Source organism: Epinephelus moara, chromosome 8 (genome assembly GCF_006386435.1).
Source record: "Epinephelus moara isolate mb chromosome 8, YSFRI_EMoa_1.0, whole genome shotgun sequence".
In the NCBI taxonomy this organism is placed as follows: Eukaryota; Metazoa; Chordata; class Actinopteri; order Perciformes; family Serranidae; genus Epinephelus; species Epinephelus moara.
The window spans coordinates 31150848-31173174 of record NC_065513.1 but is presented as its reverse complement, the minus strand read 5'-3'; the positions used below and the strand labels follow the sequence as shown (position 1 = coordinate 31173174).

The 22327-nt window shown below is 40.2% G+C and overlaps 1 protein-coding gene across 3 annotated transcripts in view; it reads right to left on the bottom strand.

Moving 5' to 3' along the window:
* Window positions 1-1226: 1226 nt before the first annotated feature.
* nsd3 (nuclear receptor binding SET domain protein 3) overlaps window positions 1227-22327 on the bottom strand; it is a 33232-nt gene continuing 12131 nt past the window's right edge. Inside the window, exons 9-25 of one of the 3 annotated variants that reach the window (XM_050050787.1) lie at window positions 22275-22320; window positions 22042-22172; window positions 20088-20213; window positions 19876-20002; window positions 19588-19788; window positions 17296-17475; window positions 16422-16568; window positions 13275-13431; window positions 11438-11640; window positions 11226-11338; window positions 10993-11139; window positions 10771-10893; window positions 10009-10125; window positions 9769-9910; window positions 9539-9645; window positions 9229-9433; window positions 1227-7334 (exon numbers count right to left, since the gene is read on the bottom strand). In XM_050050787.1, the coding sequence (XP_049906744.1) occupies window positions 7075-7334; window positions 9229-9433; window positions 9539-9645; window positions 9769-9910; window positions 10009-10125; window positions 10771-10893; window positions 10993-11139; window positions 11226-11338; window positions 11438-11640; window positions 13275-13431; window positions 16422-16568; window positions 17296-17475; window positions 19588-19788; window positions 19876-20002; window positions 20088-20213; window positions 22042-22172; window positions 22275-22320 (2532 nt within the window). In that variant the 3' untranslated portion in view covers window positions 1227-7074. The remainder of the gene's footprint in view (window positions 7335-9228; window positions 9434-9538; window positions 9646-9768; window positions 9911-10008; window positions 10126-10770; window positions 10894-10992; window positions 11140-11225; window positions 11339-11437; window positions 11641-13274; window positions 13432-16421; window positions 16569-17295; window positions 17476-19587; window positions 19789-19875; window positions 20003-20087; window positions 20214-22041; window positions 22173-22274; window positions 22321-22327) is intronic. The other 2 variants (XM_050050788.1, XM_050050790.1) reach the window with 2 other exon arrangements.

The following is a 22327-nucleotide window of genomic DNA, read 5'->3' as shown; positions in this document are numbered from 1 at the left end:
TTTACTTTTTTTTCAGCATTATTATATTTCTCTGGGAATTCCTGTCAGTTAAGTCCATACCAGCATTGTCGAAAAATTAAGAGGCTTATCTGGTAATACTTATTTAAAAAGTAATCAATAAAATTCACTTGAATAAATTAATGAACTTAAGATGCATCAATGTGTTTGAGTACTTCTGTTGTTTTAAATGTGTCTTGTGGAGTGTGTTGTTTGTGTGAAATTGTGTTAAGGATTTCTGTAGCAAATTATTTTGTTGTTTTTACTATTGGATAATCGCGAACACAGATTTAGAATACTGCTCAATTATATTTTTTATTACTATTATTAATATTTTTGTCATAATGCATGTTTCATACTGAAAGCCTGTGGAATTTATCATTTGGGTTTTTTTTTAAATCTTCTTTTTATTCAAATTAATTAAAAAAAAAAACAGTGAAATCATCCTTACAAAGCCACTTGCGCAGAACACATTTTTGTAACTGTGAGTGACATGCGGGGGATGGCCACAGGCTGGGGTCGAGCCCGGGCCCCTGCGCAACAGCCACAGCCTTATGGGGCGCCTGCTCTATCCACTAAGTAGTAACCCTTAGTCACCGACGCCCCAATCATGTGCTTTGGAAATTAAGTTTTATTTTATTTTTATTAAATGAACTGGAGTTGATCTAAAATACTAAGTGGACAGAAATAGAGCATTTCCAATTGTGTGTGTGTGTTTTAAAATGTGAGTGCTCTGGAGTGCTTTATAAACCGGAAGTGGCCATGTAAGTGATTTTCTCCGCCTTGATACGTATATGCAAAAAGCCACGTCACGTTACAGCCATCTAGAGGATAAATATCAATGCTTGCATGAATTTTTATTTTCTCCTCAAGTCAATTAAACTGTTGGCTTTGTCCACTTTCTCTGATTTCACAGTTTTCAAGTTTTGTATTTAAAGTTGGTTTATTTCTGATTTTTTTACAGTATGAATGAATGTATTGTTAGTGTCTTTCCCTTTTAACCTAGGTGGTACTTTCATTTTGGAAAATCCCATGCGATTAACACACTTAGTCACGATGAATTGTTTTGTCTCTTCTAAGCCTGGACTCAACATTTAACTTATTTTAATGTTTTCTTAAAGTTTCAATTGTTTTTTTGTGATGATGCATCGGTCATCTGATTGGTAAATACAATGCATTATTTGTGGTACATACAATACAGTTAAAATAAATCCCATAGAGTGACAGCGTTTCACTGAGACAGAGTACAGCTTTATTAAAGTCAAACTTCAGGCATGTCTGAACTCTTCAAACTCAACTTTAGAATGAAAAAGGACAGAATCAATATTCTCAAATAAAAAGACAGTCATGTACAAAAAGAGTGTCGTCTCAACAGTCACACACATTTAGAAGCAGAATTGTACAGGCAAAAAGAGCACGCCACAGTAACATGAGTCTATGCAAGTTCAATGCAAACTATTTACAAGTTCTTCAACAATATGCAGTATGCAGTAACACAGGCTGAACAGTAATCAACATGGTATTTTGTGTTCATCCACGTTTTAATTGAAGCAACACCAAGAGAGATAGATATGACCCCAGTTAGAGTTACTGTAAGTAATTTTACTACAAGTAAAAAGAGATGATGAGTGCTTATGAAGGTGAATTTATTTATTTATTCCAACACTATTTCTCCTTTGACAGCATGTCAATTGAAAGAGACAGTCGGCGACATTGCACAAAACCAAAAGACGTCACAGTGAACTGAAACATACCCTTTGACACACAAGGGGGGGTCCGTCCCAAATTTTAAGTGTATATAAAAAATAATAATCCTGGACACTTAGAAAAATCCTCCTCAGGCGTATTTAAGGGTCACTTAAATGAGAACAAACATGCGGTCTCTTTAGAAAACAAACGTGGGCACTACAATGAGAACAAAACATACACATCAGAGAATATTTTAAGTGATTGAAATGATGCACGCTGGGACACTTAAATGAGGCATACGTAATACTGCTGCTGTATCAGCTGACAAGGGCAGAAGAGGACAAACTGGCACAAACTAATTTGGGATCATGCGATGTGCAGGTGCAAAAACAAAACAAAAAAAAAGGCTGTTGCACATCTCTGTGCAATGTGGTAAAAACAAATAATCAGGCATTTAAAGACCATCTCGAACTGAAGTGGATTAAACCAGTGTCTGATGTTGGAGGCATGCATTTCAGCTGAACAGTCGCCTTGAAAATCAAAGAAAAGGCTTTAAGACCAGTTATATAATCACAACTCATCAGTCCGTTTCTCTGAAGCCACAAACACAAGAGTCGAGGATGCCTGCAGTCTGATTATCACAAAAAAACATCAATAAATAAAAAAAACTAAAGAAAATTCAAGTTTTGACATGCAGATCGTTTTCAGTTTGTTAATAAAAGTGACTTCATGACACACCTACCTGATACTGAACAAGTACTTAAGTGGCCTAATTCCTACGGCTGACTACTGAATAATAATGTGTCTCTGAATGTGGAGAGTTTGTCGCCTGGGTCCAGACCTTTGAAGCTGCCCACTCCACCGAATTGACAATTCTGTGTGACATCAGGCAAGAAAGTTTGGCAAATTTGGGAGCAGCAAGAAATCAGCAAGTTCAGTCTTTTTCAGGAGTCCGTGAGAACAAAAAGGGTCAGTGATGACAAAAAGAACAAGAGCAGCTGTTGAATGCAGAAGATGAGGAAAAATTTGTAAGTTAAAGGGAAGCTTAAGTATTTTTCAACCTGGACCCTTTTCCCCATGTATCTGTGTCCAAGTGACTAATTGAGACAACAAGTTTTGACATTGGTCCAGAATTAAGAAAAGCAAAACAGGCTGCAATAAAATCACTATGGGCAATTGTGCACCCTCAATTTATGTCCACTAAAAGTGCTTGTTTTTGTCACTGACAGGCTCAGATTGTTATTACAAGTGTATGACAACATTATGGAAAGGATCCCTACAGAGAAATTAAACATTTTCCGCTCTTTTGCTAAGGCGGTCTGTTTGTTAGTGTGTGTAACCAAGTCTCGCTGAAGGAGAAGTCTAGTTCTGAAAACTCATGAAATATTCCGCCATGATATTAAAAATCTTGTGAAAGCACAATAAACTCTTCCCAGCGCTCCTCTCCTCAACTCTCACTAACGTCTAAACTGTTAATTTTCCAGCCTCTTTCTTTCCTCCTTGAGGAAGACTTGGTAGCAATAACAAACAGACCAGCTAAAGGTGAAGAAAAACATTTCATTTCTCTGACTGGATCCTTTATATAACGTTGTCAGACACCAAACAGAGACAAAAACAAGCACTTTTAATGGACATAAATTGCCCATTGGGTAACATTGCAGCCTGTTTTGCCACTGCGGCTGCAACACTCTCTCTCAATACTGAACCAGTTTCAAAAATTATTGTCTCCATTTGTCACAAAAACAGGAAAACAGGGTCCAGTTTAAAAAAAAAAAAAAAAGGTTTTCCCTTTAAATTTGCATGCAAATATAGGAGTTTATTGTAATAAATAACGGCAAGCCTTTTTCTGCGTTCTTGATCTGATTAAGTGCATGTCTACATATGTGCATATATTTATTATATTTAAGACCCCTCCCCTTAAAAATGTGTTTGGCTTATTGTTATTTTACCTCAGTGTTTGACTTTCACTGTGTCTGATTTAAATACATTTTTCTGTCTTCAATCATGTCTGGAACTTCCTCACTTTTCTGCATGCAGTGGCTCCCCTTGTTCTCCCTTTCTTTAGTCTTTTTTCTTCATGATTTACACTCAGTTAATTAGGTACACCCAGCTAAAACTAATGCCGTTTAATACAACAGTCCTGAAATTAATCCTTTACAAAGGTTACAATGCTTAGTTTTTGATGGAACTGTTTTAGAGGTGTTGTAGTCGCTCTGATGTAGTTTGTGGTGCTAGTGAACTGTGTGACATTCAACACAGAGGTATCTCTTATATTGTTTCCATCATGTTAACATCAATGAGACTAAACAAAATATTAGAAACATCTCTCAATTTAGCTCAGTAGAGTTCAATAGTATCACAAACTGCAGTCTCAACACCTCTCTGAAGCAGTGTCAACAAAAACTAAACATTTTAATTTTCATAAACAGGGATGTGAATTGTTAAGATATTTTTCATACCAATGCCTTTATCGATTCTACTTATCGGTCCGATTCTTTCACGGTTCTCTGATAGATTCCTGATAATATTTCTGCTTTAAATAGGGAGCTGATGATTCGAGTCAAGCCGGATGTAGCCTGAGAGGAAGCTGTAGGAACAGTCTATCACGAATCATCTAAAATGGACGAAATGAGCAAATACAGCATTAGTTTTTATTTAGGTTTTGTTAGTCAAAGTTGTTTGCTGGTGTTTCCACCCTTAAATTATCATTTTACAGACACTACAAGCAGCACTGTCATCTGTCTTCATGAAATTTAGCTGCGCTTTGGGACCATTTCTACCTTCTGTTTTGTTTTCAGTTTTCAGCAGTGAAGACGCATGAGTTTGACATCAGTTTTGCAATGCGCAACTGTTAGAGAAACAAGTCGGCATTGATAAAAGGGTTTGATAAGCTTGGAGGTGTATGATTACAATGGATTGGAAATATTGGAACTGGTTCTGAATTCCCAGAGGTGGATTTATTGCAGGACTTTTGCATTATGCTGCGTTAGATCTATCTCGGTGTACCTAATAAACTGGCAACTGAATGTATGCACTCTGCATTTGTCAAGACTCCAAATTAACTGAAATGGTTTGGAAACACTGGCACAGTTTTACCATGTGGCTCGACTTTTAACACGACCATGTCGAGAGGCTTCAAAAAACAAACAAAACAAAAAACAATCTTTTAAGGGCAGAAACACAACAGTGATGTAACTGGGGTAGAATCACAAGCAAAAAGGTGAGGCGTGATTACAAATAAACATCCTTGAGTCCAGGCTAAAAAAGAAACAGCACAAAAACTCCTCTGAAACTGAATCTTTACATTCCTATATTGAACTGCTTCACACTGCTTTTAACACCAATTACAGTGAGTCACGATACAAGTCGATGAGCAGCGGCTGTTACCAAAGTGTGGAATCATTACACCAAATGTTAAAAAAAAAAAAAAAAAATGCAATGACTAAATACAGATATATTATGTAAAACTCCCAATGTTTTTTTAAATAGTCTGTTTCACTTACACTGTGGTGGAGAGGGAGACAAGCTACTGCACTGGTGTCTGAAAAACAAATTGGTATAAAATGTGGTGTAATAAATACAAAAAATTTGGATCTGACAGATGAGCGATTAAAAACACTGTACAGGAGTTTGTATTTGTACATCATACTGGACTGTTGTTATACCATTACGTCTTTATAGAAAGCCCAGCCTTGAGGATGTTCTCCAGGTGGAAAATGAAGGAGTACCTCTCGTGGACTTTTCCGTACGAAGCCAGGCTGGCGGTCATTCCTACTTGTGCCAAAAGAAACCAGCAGCATTTAGGCCACTTTCCTCAAAACAAACAAACAAAAAAAAACACACCCAGCAACTCACCACGTTTTTGACTGAGAGGAAAAAAGTTACAACACAGTTTAAATTCCGACGTTACTACAAGAAGAAGAGGTATCCATTTTGAAACACTTGTCTTATGTTCTTTTAATATACATTTCTGTATATGTTATGACCTAGCTAAACCGTGTAGCGACAAGCCGTGTAAAAGTGCTTTTCAGAAAAGTTTGGCAAAACAAAAAAACAAGCATCGAAGCGGTCACAGTACACGACGTTACTGAAATGGACTGCATCTGGGCAGTAGTTACTACAGCCAGAATCCAACTTAAGGCTGATGAACAATACTTTAAGACAGCACCAGTGATCACAAACTGAGCCCCTCCGTCTACAACACAAATAACGGTAACCGCTCGGAGGAAATGTGGGAACAGAAAAAAAACAAAACAAAACAGAAAATAAAAGCATCTGTCTTGTCGTTTAAAAAAGCGTTTCCTTCTTCTAGGAACAACCAGAGAGGCGAGGCTCCATCCCTCCTGGTCTTTTACGTACTTTACAATATTATGAGCCAATTATGTACACAATGGCGAGTGAGACTGGCAATATGAAAATCACAAGTACTTCTGTAATGTCATACCATTACACTATATACCATTATATTTCACCTTAATAGGACTATTTTCACAAGGAGGTCTGCGTAATGCTTAACACCTAAACAAACAAACATAATACACCACTCACCGAGATGAAGTGAGAGAATCTGTCTGTAAACATTAACAAACATAGATACTGTATATAATTATATTCATCTATACCCATAAGTATATTAAAACCATGTCTAAGGAAGGTTGGAATGTAGTGTGGTCCTGAAAAAAATTGCACAAAATCAGTTGTTTCCCCCCTTTTTTTCCTCCACGAAGAAGAAGAAGAGATAAATACGATGACGGCTCACGTCTGGAGTGATGGTCGGCTGTTTGGGAGGAGGAGGAGGAGGAGGAGGAGAAGGAGGACGAAGGCTGGCTCATCTCCGTACAGCCATCCTGTGTGTGAGATGCCGACCACAGCTTACAGCAGGTGAACAAGGAGAGGAGCAGCGTGGCGGTGGAGAGGTTAAGCTTCACATCCTCCTCCTCCTCTTCTCTCTACCTCTCCCTCCACCTCCACCTTCACCTCACTTGCTGAGTTCTTCAAAGTGCCGGTAACTTGACGACGTGACAACACTTAAAATTTCCACAGCTGTAAAAATAAAAAAAGAAACATAATGAGGTGGTGGCCCGGGCCCTCCGATGGGCACAGGCGAGCTGTAGAGAGCGTTCATAGTGGTGTTTTAGTAGCAAGAGAAGGGAGAGAAAACTGTGCACAATGATGCCTGGTCACTTCCCCTGCCGACACTCCAGTCGCTCTCGCCACAAACGGCATCGAGGTGTTCGTCTGTGTGTCTCAACTCGGCCATCGCACTGGTCAAAAAGCACTGTATTCCCTTTCGTGGTGCACTGCTTCAGATCAGGGGTGGATCAGAGCCCAGGGGGGGCCAACAGGAGCGCACTTTACAGGGAATGAGGTATTGAGGGAGCTGCGATGTCACTCTGAAGCCGGCTGGCCCGCCTCCGGCTCCTCTTTGACGTTGACAGGGCTCAGGGCGGCGCGGCGCTGCTGGGTTGAGCTGGAGCCCAGGGGGCTGGCGGGGTTGTGACTAGAGCAACAGGGGCGGCCTTCGAGGGAGGAGGAGGTGAGCGCCCCCGCCTCATGATCCCGGCAGAAAGAGCGGGGGCAGAAGTCACAAAGAGATGAGGCCGGGGCCCCGCAAATGCTGCAGTCGTGCCACGGACATTCCCAACGTCCTGCAGACAAACATGGAGGTCATTATGGTTTCAAACCCCCACTGAAGGTCTCAAGATAAATTTTACAGGTCATGAGATGATTAACAGCATAGGACAGCAGAAAATACATGTCTCTGTTTGTTTGTTTTTTCAGATATGCTCTAATTTCCAGTTTTTGGTTGAACTGGTCACAACCACTGGACGTGTGCGACCAGTGATAAGGGGTCACGATTTTACATTATTAAGTTTGAAGGGGTCACAAGCCAAAAATATTTATAATATATATTGAGTTTTCATGGTCACTGTTGTCAGAATATCAGTATCTGGAAACTCTTTAAAGCATGTTTTAATTACAGTGAATGTGTGGCACTGATATGATGATGCCAACAACACCAAGTTTGTGCCAACCCTCTCTGAAAGGTTTAGTTCACCTAAATTACACAAGACATACTGTCTCACCAACCTCTGGTGATACCTGGCCATGGAGACCCTTTTATTTTTTTCTGCATGTCTATCTATTCTGCAGATAAAGATTAGGCTATATTAATATTATTAGTGTTATACTATTTTTAGAATTAGATTGCAGTGGTGGCTGCATAGGATTGTTTCTGACTTATGTGATCAAACATCAACAATAACTCCAGCATGTTGTAAATTCCAAAAGTCAGAACTGATTGAACAAGGATCAATGAAATTATTTCCAAAGTTCAAACATGTTTATAGCTAATAAATTATTCTGCTTCGTATTTGTTGGTGTTTAGCCTTTAAAAAATATTTTCATTACAGTCAAAAAAGTGTTTGTTCTTCCACCTGCTGCACAAAAAGGGAGGCACACACTGGTATTAACAGAGTGGTTGAGCAGCACCTTAAATCAGTGGTTCCCAACTGGTGGGTCGCAAGTCCATTCTGAATGGACCGCAAGTGACTCGCCAAAGTGTCAAGTTTGTAAAAAACACACTTTATTTTTAAGTGCAGTGAATTCCGGCACAGAGCTTTTACTTTGAAATGCCATTTCTTGCTGTAGATTGAGTGACTTGAGGACAGCTACTTAACAGAGACAGCAAACTAGCTCGACAAATGCAAGTATGACACTGAATGTATTAAACTGTGTGAACCTTGAACTAATGACTAAGGAGAAATCTGGATCCCAGGATAGACCAGTTGGGAACCAATGACTTAAATTAAATCTATTCATTAAAAAGGTTGATTTATTAAAAATATATATTTATCATTTCAATATTTATGGTGATGACGTCATAAAACATGATGAAAGACATTCAAAGCTTCATTCAAAAACCTCAGTATAAGCTTTGAATGTAAAAAATTCACATTCTGTACAGCCGTAAACAAAACTAGAAAGTATGTAGAAAGTATGTTTTTTGTAACGTGGATAAATGGATAAATCAATCCTGTGCACAAAAAAAATATGTGGGGTCATGAAATGATTAAAATGACAGAAAAGCAGAAAACAACATACTTTTGCCACAACAAATCTATAAATATATCTTTATATTTAAATCAAATAAATAAAAATGAATACTAGCTTTTTTCTTGTAAATTAGTGGACACATTCACCTCTTCAGGCCTCTAAAATTATTTAGATAACAAGGACAAAATATATATATTGACCAGTATCATTTGCAACTAGTGACTTTATGACAACCAGACACTGCATGCAGACACTGCCTGTTTTGAGCTGTCACAAACCAAAAAGGTTGGAGACCCATGGTTTAGAAATTGACCTGTAATGTTAGTTTGCTGTAATAAGTCAGTATAAGTACTACTAAAGTAGATTTTTTTTTTGTCACAGCAAGTATGTTATGCTGCTAAAATCAGCTGAGATGGCCATGAAAAATATCTGTTATCAACCACATTTCAACATTCACACACACATACGAGCTCAATGTGTCATTACCGTATGGCGGCTTGGTGAGGTTGAGACACAGCAGGTGGTACGCTTTCGGACAGTCCTTTCTGTCACACATCACCAGCTCGCCTCCTTCTCCGCAGCAAAAACAGAAGTACTCGTGCGTGTGTTTACCCTCCGGCCGCAGCTTCCGCTTCTTCGGCTTCAGCTTGGCATTCCTGGCCTTCTCCTCTTTCTCCATTACCACAGCGCTCTAGAGGAAGCATTGTAAGAAACACAAAATGGTGTCAAACACAGCTTCTACAGTCAGGATTGATCTAGAAGTGGAGGTAAGGCGACGACAGGTAAACGTCCTCACCGTTGGCTGCACCCCGAGGAATCCAGAGCAGTTGTCTGATCCACAGTGACAAGACGATCTCCTGTTGCCCACACAGTGCAGGTTGTAGTTGAACGTCAGTTCTGTGCCTGCAGGAACACCAGAGACAAGATGTGTTCAGTCATTCATCATCTGGCTCACTTCAGGGGCATGTAAGGCACATGTAGGAATGTCATAGAGCATATATGTGTCATGTTTCCATGTGAACTCACCAGCCTCGATATCACAGAGGGTGAAGAGTCCAATGCGAACGTCTCCGTTTACCGTCCACTTCTGGGTTTCACAGTTTGGGCTGCAGCTGTGGTTCATAAACCGAGAGGAGTTTCCTTTGGGGCCAGCGTCGATCACACGATCCTACAAGCACAGACAAACATTAAGACACCAGGGTTAAATAAATTGCTGGTGTAGGTCTCTCCTCTGAACAGTCTTTATTAGTTTATCTCTTATGTTACCTTAGTGAGGGTGAGCATGTAGAAGTTGGTCACATGATTTTCGTGGGCACGTTTGATTCGCTGCTGGCACTCTTCAGAGTCGATCACCTCTCCCACATACTCTGTAACAAAGTCACCCTGGAGGAAACAAGAAACATGATATTTTTACACAGACAGCCTGACTTTAAATTACTTATGATTAGTGATACGGGCGAGGATCAATGTCAAGGACGATTTAATGGGACACATGTTTCAGAGCCTTTTTAAGTGACAGTCTGATCATCAGGTCATTAAGCATCAGACTGGTGGATCGAGGTAGTCCCAAACTTTAAATGCAATCATCCAGAGAAAACCAAAGTCAAGTTTTGTGAAATGACATAGAAAATACTGGTACCCTCTATTGAGTGATGTAATGCCAGTTATTATCTGTCCTTCACCTATCTCTAGAAGGGAACTCAGACAGTCCAGACCTCCGCCAAGGTCAATCTTCTAGTCTGTGATGCACAAATCTGCAAGTGCAACCACTATATATATATATATGTCTGGTTATATTTCCCTAATATCTCTGGTGGACATTACTGCAGACAATTCATATTTGGATTTGAGTATAATTAGTTGCATAATGTGTGTTTTGAAGTTTCTATAGCAACACCTTAGTTTAAGAAAAAAAGTGTTGTTACTAATATGGATAACTGTACTGGAACAAAGCCACTGTCTGTCACCAAGAGCTCCATAATGACTGCTTTCTAGGGATGCTGTTTAGGGTGAAAAGATTTAGCTTACCTTCCTGAGACCCTGGTTGGTCCTGAGACCCCAGCCACGTCCATCTGTCTTTATCACCTCTGTCTCTGCATACAGCCGCTTAGAGAAACACTGATTCTCACAGCTGTCTCCTGCAGGACACACCTGACAACAACAACATAAAAAGTAAGAAGTGTAATTTCTCATGACTGTCTCATTTGTTTGATTGTTCAAGAGATAAGCTGAAGAGACATGTATACAGACCTGTGGATGACACTCGTACTGCAGCATGCGGTTGAGACACTGGGAGTGGAGGCTGCAAGGATGCTCATCTGTTGGTCTGCAGTTGCATCGTGGGATTTCTGACAAGTCAGCTACGTGCATCTGCACTTTTCCCACTGGTTTGTTGGACTGAAACAAGAAAACACCCACAGAATGAGTAAAAATACTTCAACTTATACAATTTTAAGGTTACTTGTCTATTAAATTCACATTACCTTGATGAATTTGTACGGTGGAGGTTTGCGAGAGTTGCGTTCCTGCTCTAAAGCCTCCCTGCTCTCCCTCTGCGCCTTAAGCTCCTGAAACCGCCGGGCTGCTTCTTCCAGAGCTAAAAACACACCAACAGCATCTCAGAGATTCATCCTTCATGCATCTTTAAAACGATTACATCACAAAAAATTGTCTTCAAAACAGAAGAAGAATTTACCTTTCTTGAAGGTTTTGTTGATGTTGATCTGACCCGTGACGAAGTTCTTGTCATTCTCCACGTAGGGGAAGACGCGACCCTGGTTGATCCAGTAGTAGTCATGGGAGCCGAAGAAGAAGACAGGGAAGTCACCGATGTCGTGGCGAAGGCTCTGAATGTTTGACGGCACCAAGCGAGGGTTGCAGATCTCTGCTGGCCACCACCTGTGGGGTAAACAAGACAGGGACATAGTTCAGTGAGAAGGAGAAAAGTGAGGACAGAAAGAGTGTCGTAAAAAATAAATTATCAAACATGTCAGCTAATGTTATCAAAGCCTGATGGAAGCATCAAACTTGTACCAAACTTTTAAAACATTTACTTTGCTTCCCATTCTTTTCTATCAAAACATATGTGGACGATAATTTTACAAAAATAGTTCTCACACAAATTCCAGCAAATCATAGATCTACATGTTTCACAGACAGAAATGCTGTCAATCATTTTTCTTAAATGGAAGAGACATTATTCGTGTCCCGTTACTACATTGTAATCTAGCACCATGCCAGCAGACTACAAACTGAAGCATTGGTATATAAGAGCACAGTCACACAGTCATCGTGAAACAGGAAAACACCACTGCTCTGCTCTGCTCAGTATTTCCTGAATACCTGCATCTATAACATCATATCACATCCTGTTTCAGTGTGAGGTGCAAAGCAAATTTGTTGCACTGAACGTAAACAATAAGACCGGTGATTTTCCATTATTTGTACATATTTTACAGATCTAATGCTATAAATAAAACAAAAATAAGTCCGCCACTGGCCTGTCAGTGGTGGCAGCCCAAAGCACATTTGTTCCTACTACAGACATAAGTCTGTGGTTGGTTTTGGTCTTACTTGGGATTTTTTTTTTTTTTTTAATGACAAGAAACATATAGAATATCACCACACTTATCTTTAAAAGGAAGACATAATTCCCCAAAATGACCATTTGTATATCAATTAATCACCCTGTGTTAAGCTGAACTGGTAAGGAAAACAATGTATGATGAATCCAAAAAGGGAGAAAATTTTTGATGAATTGACGTCATGGGTGACCACATTTAACAACAGCAAAACTATATAAAAACGTCAGTTTACAAACTCTCACAAAACTCCTGCAGTCCAGTCCATCCAGTCGTATGCTCAGTACTTCCCAAACAGACAGCCCTGTCTGGAGACTTATCTCCACTCTCTTAAAAGCCAGTCTCTATTGACAAAACCTGTAATTTTACTTTGCTGAGCACATGAGCTCCTGGTCTACCACCGTTTCGATCGGTAGTTTGTGTTATTGCATGACTTGGGTGATTTACTTTGGATTCACCAGTGTCACAAAATAAGACAAATAAACTAGAAATAAAACTTAACTAATAAACTGATCAAGGCAGTCGTAGACCAGCAGCTCATGTTTTCAGCAAAGTAAAATTACAGTTTTTGTCAATAGAGACTGGCTTTGAGAGAGCGGAGATTAGTTTCATCAGGGCTGTTTGTTTGGGAAGTGCTGAGCATACGACTGGATAAATGAGACTTTGATTATACTGCATGAGTTGTGTGAGTTTGTCTGTGTTTTGCTGTTGTTAAACGTGGACCCCTATGACTTCAATTCATCAAGAATTTTCTCTGTTTTTGGATTCTTTGTTCACCATGTAGGTATGCGAAAAAATCAAAGTTTTCTTCATGAATTCAGTGTAACACAGGGTGAGTTATTGATATACAAATGGTCATTTGGGGGGTCAAGTATTCCTTTAAAAGTAACTGTACCATAATCTGAAAGCTGCACGACCTTCAGCAATCTGTAACCAGTCCTCTCTGCGTACCTGTAGTTGCCCAGTTTGACCCAGACAATTTGTTTGTAGTGAGGTTTCTTCCCTGCCCTGCAATCACTGCAGGACCACGCCCCCTCTGGCATCTCCATCTCCAGACACTCCGGGTGGAAGGAAGCTGGGCATGTGTCACAGCACAGCAACTTGCCTCCTACATTTGTATGGATGTACACATGTATGTGTGTGTATGTGTGTGTGTATGTGTAAGTGTGTGCATGCGTTGTAGGAAATGGGTATGCAAAGAGAGGAGGAGTGTATGATTAGGTGATGCACCTCAAAACCTGGACAAACTCTGAATCTAATTTGCAGACAAGCCTAATACAAGTTTAATTACCACAAATACAACAACAAATCTTTGTTTTTCAACATCTAGTTTGATATGAAAATAGTGTCCTTGTTGGGAAGACATTTGTATCTACAGCTACCATAGTAACATCTGGTCGTTGTTCTGAGATGAAAAACTAGTGCCAGGAGCTTTTTGCTCGAGTGGAGACTCCTGTGAGAGCCGCACTGCATGAAAATAACTGATTTTTGGAAACCACTGCATGGGGTTCTCAGGTCGGTTACAACTTCCACTGCAGCAGTTTCAGCATGTCTGGCAATCAGATTCAGAGCACTGTACCAAGACCAGTCTACGGGAAATACATGCGGCAGCACAGGAATAAAATCAGCCAGCGAGCTAACAATGGATCAGGGTTATACTCAGATAACAAATTATTGGCAAAAAGCAGGCATGCAGTCCTGCCAGTGAAGCAAACTTTTCCCATCACACATATTGCATCCTGCACAGACCAGCTTGCATGGAATCATATAATTTTATAATATTGCAATTTGTTTTATTTTTTGTCACTTTAAAAGACAGTAATTTCACTATTCTCACAGTTGGGAACTCATCTTTGCTTAACTGTAATCAAATCTAGTCCTGATTGAAATTATATTCCATCCAAGGCAGGTCGAAGCTCGAGAAAATGAGGTGAGCCCAAATTTCATTTCATCTGAAAAATTTCAGTCAAAAATAAAACTTAGTTGCAGTCAGCATAAAAAAGAGGTGAGGCCTTTCAAATCAAAAACAAGCCCAGAGTGCTGAAGCAGAGAAGCAGTGCGCCTCCAGCAGTGATAAGCTCCACAAACCACAGACAGAACCTGAATTAATCCAGAGCATCCTGCATCATACCGTAGTTAAAGTACGGGAGGTTTGATGACCAATTATATTTCCCAGCATATTTATAACAACTTTATTGCAGAGATAAATACCCAGATTGACTGTTCATGTACAAGAAACAATCTCACAATGGGCCTCGTGCAAGAACCACTCATACAAACAGATTTGTTCACATACAAGTGATTTAAGAGAACTTACTGCATTCACCAGTTTTCTTGTACTTATATTTTTTTTAGGTACAACTAAAATTCACGAGCCAAAAATATAGTGTTTTTCTCCACAGGAAATAATCATAACGCCTTTTTCTAAATTACTTTGAGGTTTAAATATGCTGTCGAAATCAGCTAAAATGAATATTGATAACTAAATAAAGATTAATTACTACAACAGACCAAATCGTGGCTTGCCAATTCACAGAAAAGATTTTGTGGTTTTATTGGCATATCTTAGAAAATCCTCAGCTGCATCAAACAGTGTGACACAGCTTGATAAATTATATTCTCTCATCCATCAAAGTGACATCATATCATGGACCACTTTGCTTTACCAGGATATTTTTAGTATCAAACATCACGTCAAACCAGTTTCCTATTTTCCACCTGCTGAAGAAGACCATGGCCACCGTAAGATCTGGGAATATTTTCAACATTTTTTGAGCTACGACAATGTCACGATGGCTGGTATTGTTTTCACCTTGAGAGTCAGTGTGTGCCAACATGGTGAAATGTGATCCTGGTGACTCCAACTGTTGCGGCAACCACCACAGGTAGGTGCCAGGTGATTATATGTCTGTTTGTCTGTGTACCAATTTTGTGAACAAGATAATGTCGCAACAGTGCAAGATAGAGTCCTGAAACTTTTCAGATGCAACCTGCCGCCATGCTCTTGAAAGCTTGCACAAAAAAGGCACAAAAGTAGTGCTCTTTGCTGCATGTCAGTCCCCGCTCTCTCTCTGTCTCCCCATTTCACTCTCTGTCCTGTCATTAAAGGCAAAAAGCCCACAAAAATAATCTTAAAAAAAAGAAAAAGATAGGTATGGTCCGAGCAAGGGCCCTGGAAAATGGAAAGGGGCCACTGGCCCTCCCACTTTACCGACATTTGCTTTAAATCACAGATCATGGTATCGTGGCCAGAGCGATCTCGTTGCAAGATGGTCTCTAGTTATTTCTTTCTCAGTGCAGAGTTGCTCTGATGACATATTGCTGGCAGCTGTATTAATATTAAGTAATTATTTCAGTGCCTCTAATATCAACACCAACACTGCTAAAAGTGTTCTGATTTCAGACAGTTGGACTTGAAGCTTTTCTTTTTACTCTTTAGTGAAAGTTGCCCACAAATGAAGCAGAACAGCCTTATATAGTGAACTGTGGCATTAATTATGCAGATGATGATGCAGTGAACAGGTGACATACACCAGGTTGAAATGAGCAACACATTTTCTTTCACAGCAGACATTTTAATTTGTCATAGTAGGAAAAGCACAGGCATTAATAACATTATAAACATAACTAATAACATTAATGACGGCCCTGTTTTATTCAACTGTCCTGGTGAACCATGACAGTGAGCCAGCATGTTCAATAGCAGGATTGAAAGCAGTTAAATTGAATTAATCTTATTATTTACACCTGCACTTTTGTGACTGTGACATGTAAAATGTTTCCTGTAGATAAGACTAATTTGTACTTTCCTTTGGTAAATTCAACTTCATATATGCCCCCAGTAAAGAGAAATAATTTGGGGTGAAAATACAAAACTGTTCTTGCATGAGGCCCACTGCTTTCTGTTAATGTGTTAGGGAACTTGGCTGAGGTTACTTTGCGCCACTCTGCATTAAAATTAACTGCGTGTTTGACCAGTTAATTAACTTTGCACCTCAAGGCTTTGAAATGAAAGATGCGTACAAAAAAAGGGGAGCAGGCACAACACAAACACAGACCAGTGGGACAAAAGGAGAAAGAGAAAAACTGTTCAGTTACCTTTCCCAACATTCTTTTTGGTAGCTGACGAAGGAGAGGGAATCATAGGTAATTTCAACTCAGCACGATTTGACTCAGTCAGAAGGTAGTGGGACTTATAGGCATATGAACTTAATATGGTGTCAGTAAGGTCTTGCACTAACAGTCCTACACAAGACACACAGGAAGAGACGGGGGTGAGCCGCAGTCAAACTCGAAATTACCCAAAATTCACAAAAAGAGAAAGAACAAAAACTCACAGTCTCTCACACACACGCACACACACACAGAAGAAACAAGTAAAACAAAGTTGGTCCCGACACAAAAGGGCCAAACAGTGCACTCAACTTTTGTTCAACAGGCAAAACATCAGATCGAAACTCGTTAAAAAGACATAAAAAAAAAATCCTGTTGTTTTCTCACTCATCGCCATCCAGGACAGATGGGATTGTTTTAAGTAGAGTGCAGTGTGTCATTCATAGTATTAGTATCGTGATGGAAAACAAACATTACATTTCACAGCACTGCTATTCATGAACAACAATGCCAAACATGAAATATGTAATATTAGAGGATAAAAAATATATGAGGTTTCACTCATGAGATGTAACTGCAGGTGTGTCTTCATAAAAAAAAAAAGAAAAAAAAAGAAGAAGTTATATTCCTAAAACAAGATACAAAAAAAACTAATCATGGTGGACGATCGAGTCCTGCTGATGCTCTAATGTGCGATTAAGAAGAGCTGATTGAAACCAGCCCGTGGAAGCAAAGTCATCAATTGTGGGAAAATTAAAAACTTCCACGTTTGTCTGCTCCGTCTATTCAGGGTCACTGCCAAAAAAATCACAACTGTAGGAGAGGAAAGCAGTTAGCATGTGCAGTGGTGAGAGCTTACCTCTAGCACACAGGAAACACCAGCCCACGTTGATAGGGGAGGTGAGGAGGCCGTTCCTCTTGGCGCTGCCGTGGTTGCTGCAGATCATGATGTGATGGGTGATGGAGACGCTGCCTGCCGCAACGCAGCTGTCTCCTGTGTGATAGGCCACCGGACAGCGGATACAACGCATCAGACGACCTGGGTGAGAGGCAGAGGAGAGACAGAAGTCACTTTACAACAGTCTTACAAAGTTTTGTAAGACTGTAGAGTATTGTAGCTGTCAAACAGTGCAGCTCACACAGAGTTGAGTTTTTATGATGAATTAGGTCAGATTTCTTTATGTGTTCGAACTGTAATTAAAAGAAATCAGAAGGGAACTAGAATTAACGCACCATGGCTGTATGCCTCCACCAACCAGTCAAGTTACAGTTTCCACGTCTGTCCAGACTCACATGTAGCCATGACAGTTGACAATGCTTCAATATGGATGTGGTTGCAAAGAAGCTACATATTCAAAATTTTGGATGCTTCAAAAAAAATCCCTTAAAATGTTCATAAGATATCACATCCATGAGAATGGGACGGACATAACAGCAAACAACCCAAAAACATGATGCCTCCAGCCAAAGCTGTCGCTGCACAGATGCATAAAAATACAACCACTTAGCACTGTTTTTGGTGGCTAACAACAGAAGTTCTCAGCTTTTGATGTGTCAAGGACCCGCTGAATTGATGCATATCAGGTCAGGGACCCAAATTTACTAAGATTTCGCTTCAGGGACCTAAATCTGAAAGGATTTTGGTTGTTAGATATGATTAAGACCAGAATTCTATAGTTGTCATCAACAGTTGATGATATAAATGTGAAGGAAGTGAAACCTATGATCAGAATAGTCACTCTGACGACTCTTGCCCACATTGAGCTCACTCAAGACTTGAGTTGTTGACATGTATTTTTGTCTTCTTCTTTAATTTCTATTTTCACAAGAAGGCAAGAATATGGTTCGACATTTAAGGGTGCTTTCAGACCTAGAGTTGTCTTGCTTTGGTCCGAATCAGGGACTAATTGCATATGTGCATATTAAGGCAGTACAGGAGGAGGCGCACATTAATAATCCTCCAGGACTATAACACGCTCATGTTTAGCCCGAACAATGTGTCATGTGACTGCAGCTGGTTCGGCTCAAGGCCGGAACACGTTCTCACCACAAACTGCACCAGAGTTTGTTTGTAAACCGACCGAGACCACCTCTTCAAGAAGGTCTCAAGTCAGGTTGTTTTGGTGCGCACCTGAGTGCAATTGCTGTGTTCACACCTGCCCAAACAAACCGCACTTAGGGAGCAAAGGAACTTGAGTTTGACTGAACCGAATGATAAGTCTGGAGTGTTGTGAGATGTATACTGGTGTTGGATAAAGTATGTAACTATGTCTCTTTGGTGGAACAACTTATTGACATCTGAAACGTGTGAAGGGGCCACAAATATTTTTATGGGTCACAAGCTGATTCATTTACTTGCTTTCCAGCTTTTCTTTACTATCTATATGTAGTATGTGTAGTGTACTTATAGTATGGTCAGAGCCAGACACAAACTTCATTTACTCTGCCACATGTCTAAAGGTAAACATTTTAGTTGTGGGTGTCCCAGAGTGACTGATGTTTTCTAGGCACATTTTTGGCACTTCAGCTTCTGAGGCGAGTCATTTTCAAACCACAAGATACCCAAACTTTGTTGCAAACACAGTGCATTTCCTCCCTTTTTCAGATGTGATATTTCTGCCAAGATACAGCACTATCATCTGAAGACATTTCCAGGAACACTGCAATTACTTTATTTTCCTCCAATGATGTGCAGCCTCCAGATTCCTCTCACCTCAAACTAAATAAAGCAGTTTTGGTTTCAGGTAGAGCCAGATGTTTGTTGCAAGACCTCGTCACCAAATATTCTGCAGGATATGCTGTGCAAGATTTTAAAAGTAGCCCAATTTTGTCAGTACTCTTTTTCTCAAACTAATTTCCCTAAAAAAAACCCAAAAGCATTGTGCCTTGTTTTTTTCCTCTTGCACTTTCCTCTCATATATTCTAACAAGGAAGTGCAGCCCTGACCCTTGCACTACTTATTATTGGAGCTTTTTCTGTTGCTATTGGTCAATAACATCTGTCAGAAGTCTAAATTGTGATGGAAAACGAAAGTTTCATTTTCTAATACACTTTCTTCACACTTTGCTGATGTCACACCGGCTCATTGCCCCACAGCTTCCAGCAAACAGGAAATCAGAGCAGCTGAGAAACAAAGCAGAGGTTGTTTCACCTTTACTGGCTCGCTGCAGGTCTCGTTCCAGGCAGCAGGTAGAGCAGCTGTGCTGAGGGCAGCTGAAGCCTCCGCCCGAACTGCTGGTGGTGCCTGGCAGTTTAAGGACACAGTCCTCGTGGTAGTAACAACCACATCCAGACACAGAGCAGCGTGTCACCTCCCGCCCCGCCGTTTTACAGCTAAAACAAGGATGATTGCCTGGAAAGATGAATGACAGGGAGTCTGTGTTAGTACAAAGCAAAACACAACACTTGTAATAGCGAAGGTGAAGTCTGATTCGCTCACCATTTCTGCATTCTAAGCAGGTGAATCTGCCTTCAGGTAGGGACGTCAGACCGAGACAGTCCAGGTGAAACTGTCTGCTGCAGTCACCTTCACACACCACCAAACCCTCTCCGTACACCTCACAGATCTACACACAAACACACACAGAACGACGGTTAATAGAACTCAATACCTACAAGAGTACAACAGAGATTAATCATGAGAGCGCTGACCTGGCAGACGGTGTCTCTCTTTCCGGTGCTGCCGTCCTGACGGGACAAGCCGGAGTCCACAGACTGAGTATCTGATGCGTCTGCATCTGCAGCTGCCGGACTATCAAGACTCTTCCCAAATAAACCCTGTAAAGGTTAAGACAGAGCAAAACTGTAGATGTGTTTTCTGTGAAAGAAACCAGTCGCATAATGCACAAACACGCCAAATTTAAGCCAACTGTATTCAACTACTCTTTCAAAAGTGTTTAGATATTCAGCCTAACACATGGTGTGATCAGGGATGCAACAAATATTTTCTAAGGGTGGGGGGAAAAAATCCATTCTCAGATACATCGCGATTCTCTCTTGACAGATTATATCTTGATTCACAAAAGTCAATAATCAGAAATATAAAACTCAATTCTCCACATCATGAGCACCTATATCAATTCTGTAAGACCAAGCTAGTACATTCTTGTACACTGAACCAGTTGGATGGTGAAACGTGGTGGACATAAACACGTAGATTGTGTTCTAATCTATGGCTGAATGTAAGCAACTGCAGATGGATACAATCTGACCGGCACCCCCTGGCTTTTAAGCTAGCATATGGAAGCATTTTGGCTTTTATGAAGTTGAAGGGAAAAGGGACCTGGACAAGAGACACAACGTATGCAAAATATAGTGTACAAATATGCTATTAAGGCTCTGATACACCAAGCTGACATCGGCTGTCTGTCAATGTTGGATTGAGCGTCTGTGGCCCTTGTCGCTGCGGTGTGTCCCTCACTGTTGGCCCTCATTGGCCCTAGTCAGCTTTTTTTCTGCCAATCCAGCATACTGAATCGTGTCAGCGACAGCGGAGCCTGTTGGTGAATGACATCACTCCGATTAGCAGTTCAGCTCAGCGCACAAAAAGAGAAATGAAGTGAGGAAAGTAAACAAATCGCTAATGTCAAAGTGGAAGTGGAATGAGACCAATACAAACTTGTTACACAAGTAAGATATTTTTTCTTTATGAGCTCTTTAGCAGAAACGTTTCATGATGGTTTGTGATTTTTGCTGGAGCACAGTAACTGAATTGAATTGTGAGGTCCCTGGAGAGTCCCGCCCCTTTAACCTTCATTATTAATTACTGTATCAATTATTTACATGATGTATTAATTAACAGTTTGGTCCATAAAATGTCAGCAAATAGTAAGAAAATTGTCATCACAAGTTTCAAGAGCCAATACTAATGTTTTGGAACGTCTGTTGCCCAAAAAATAGCACAGAACCCAGAAATATTCCAATTATAACCATAAAGAAAGCAGAAAACCACAAAATAGTCATATCTGAGAAGCTTGAAAAACTGAATTTTTGCCATTTTTGCTTAAAAACAAATATTTTAAATGATAAATCAATTTTCAAAATGGCTGCAAATTAATTTTCTGTTGATTGATTGGCTGATTGTTTCAGCTTGAGTTATGATGAGTGTGAAAAAAAGGCCTGCAAATGCTAAAAATGCATAGATCAAACATTCAAACAGGCAAAGATTAACAGAGAAGATGGTGATCAGATGACTGAAAGTTTGTCTTGTAAATTTTTCATGATGAATATGTCTGCAAGTAAGGCAAATACTGTGAAAAAGAGAGAGACAACCTTGTGTCAGGTGTTCATGGAGAACGGGAAACAATAGGATATACAAGAAGGCAATCCAGGCACTCCAAAAATATAGAACACGAGGAAGGAGGCATTAAAAAAAGCCAAAACAGCCAACATATTTTGAACACTGCAGGTCTTTGTCAGGGCTTTAAAAACATACAACAAAGGCACTGCCCCACCAGGAACCAAGACATACTCTGTTTATTCTGACATCTGCATGTGGATGTATGTCTACACAATTTTGTGTGCAGGAGAAATACAGTACTTTTCTGTGTGTGTGTGCGTGTGCGTGTGCGTGTGTGTATACATGTATACATGTTTTCTAACCTACCTGTGGGTCATTGAGGCCTCTGGAGTCAGAGTCAGAGGTGTCTCTATACTGAGAAGAAGCCATCTCCACATCCGTTGACGCTCTGCTTCGCTTTTTCAGGGGCTTGCAGGCATCTGAGATCTCACTGGCTCCTGGAGGATCACATAGGGGTCGATCAAAAAGATGAATTTCCCTTTTTTTAGGAGTTCCCATCACAGAGGTTTTGCAGGAGGCATGAAAGAAGGATCCCATACCTTTCTGTGAACCAGTCCTCAGTGTGGTCTCAGGAGCCATCTCAGCCTGTTAA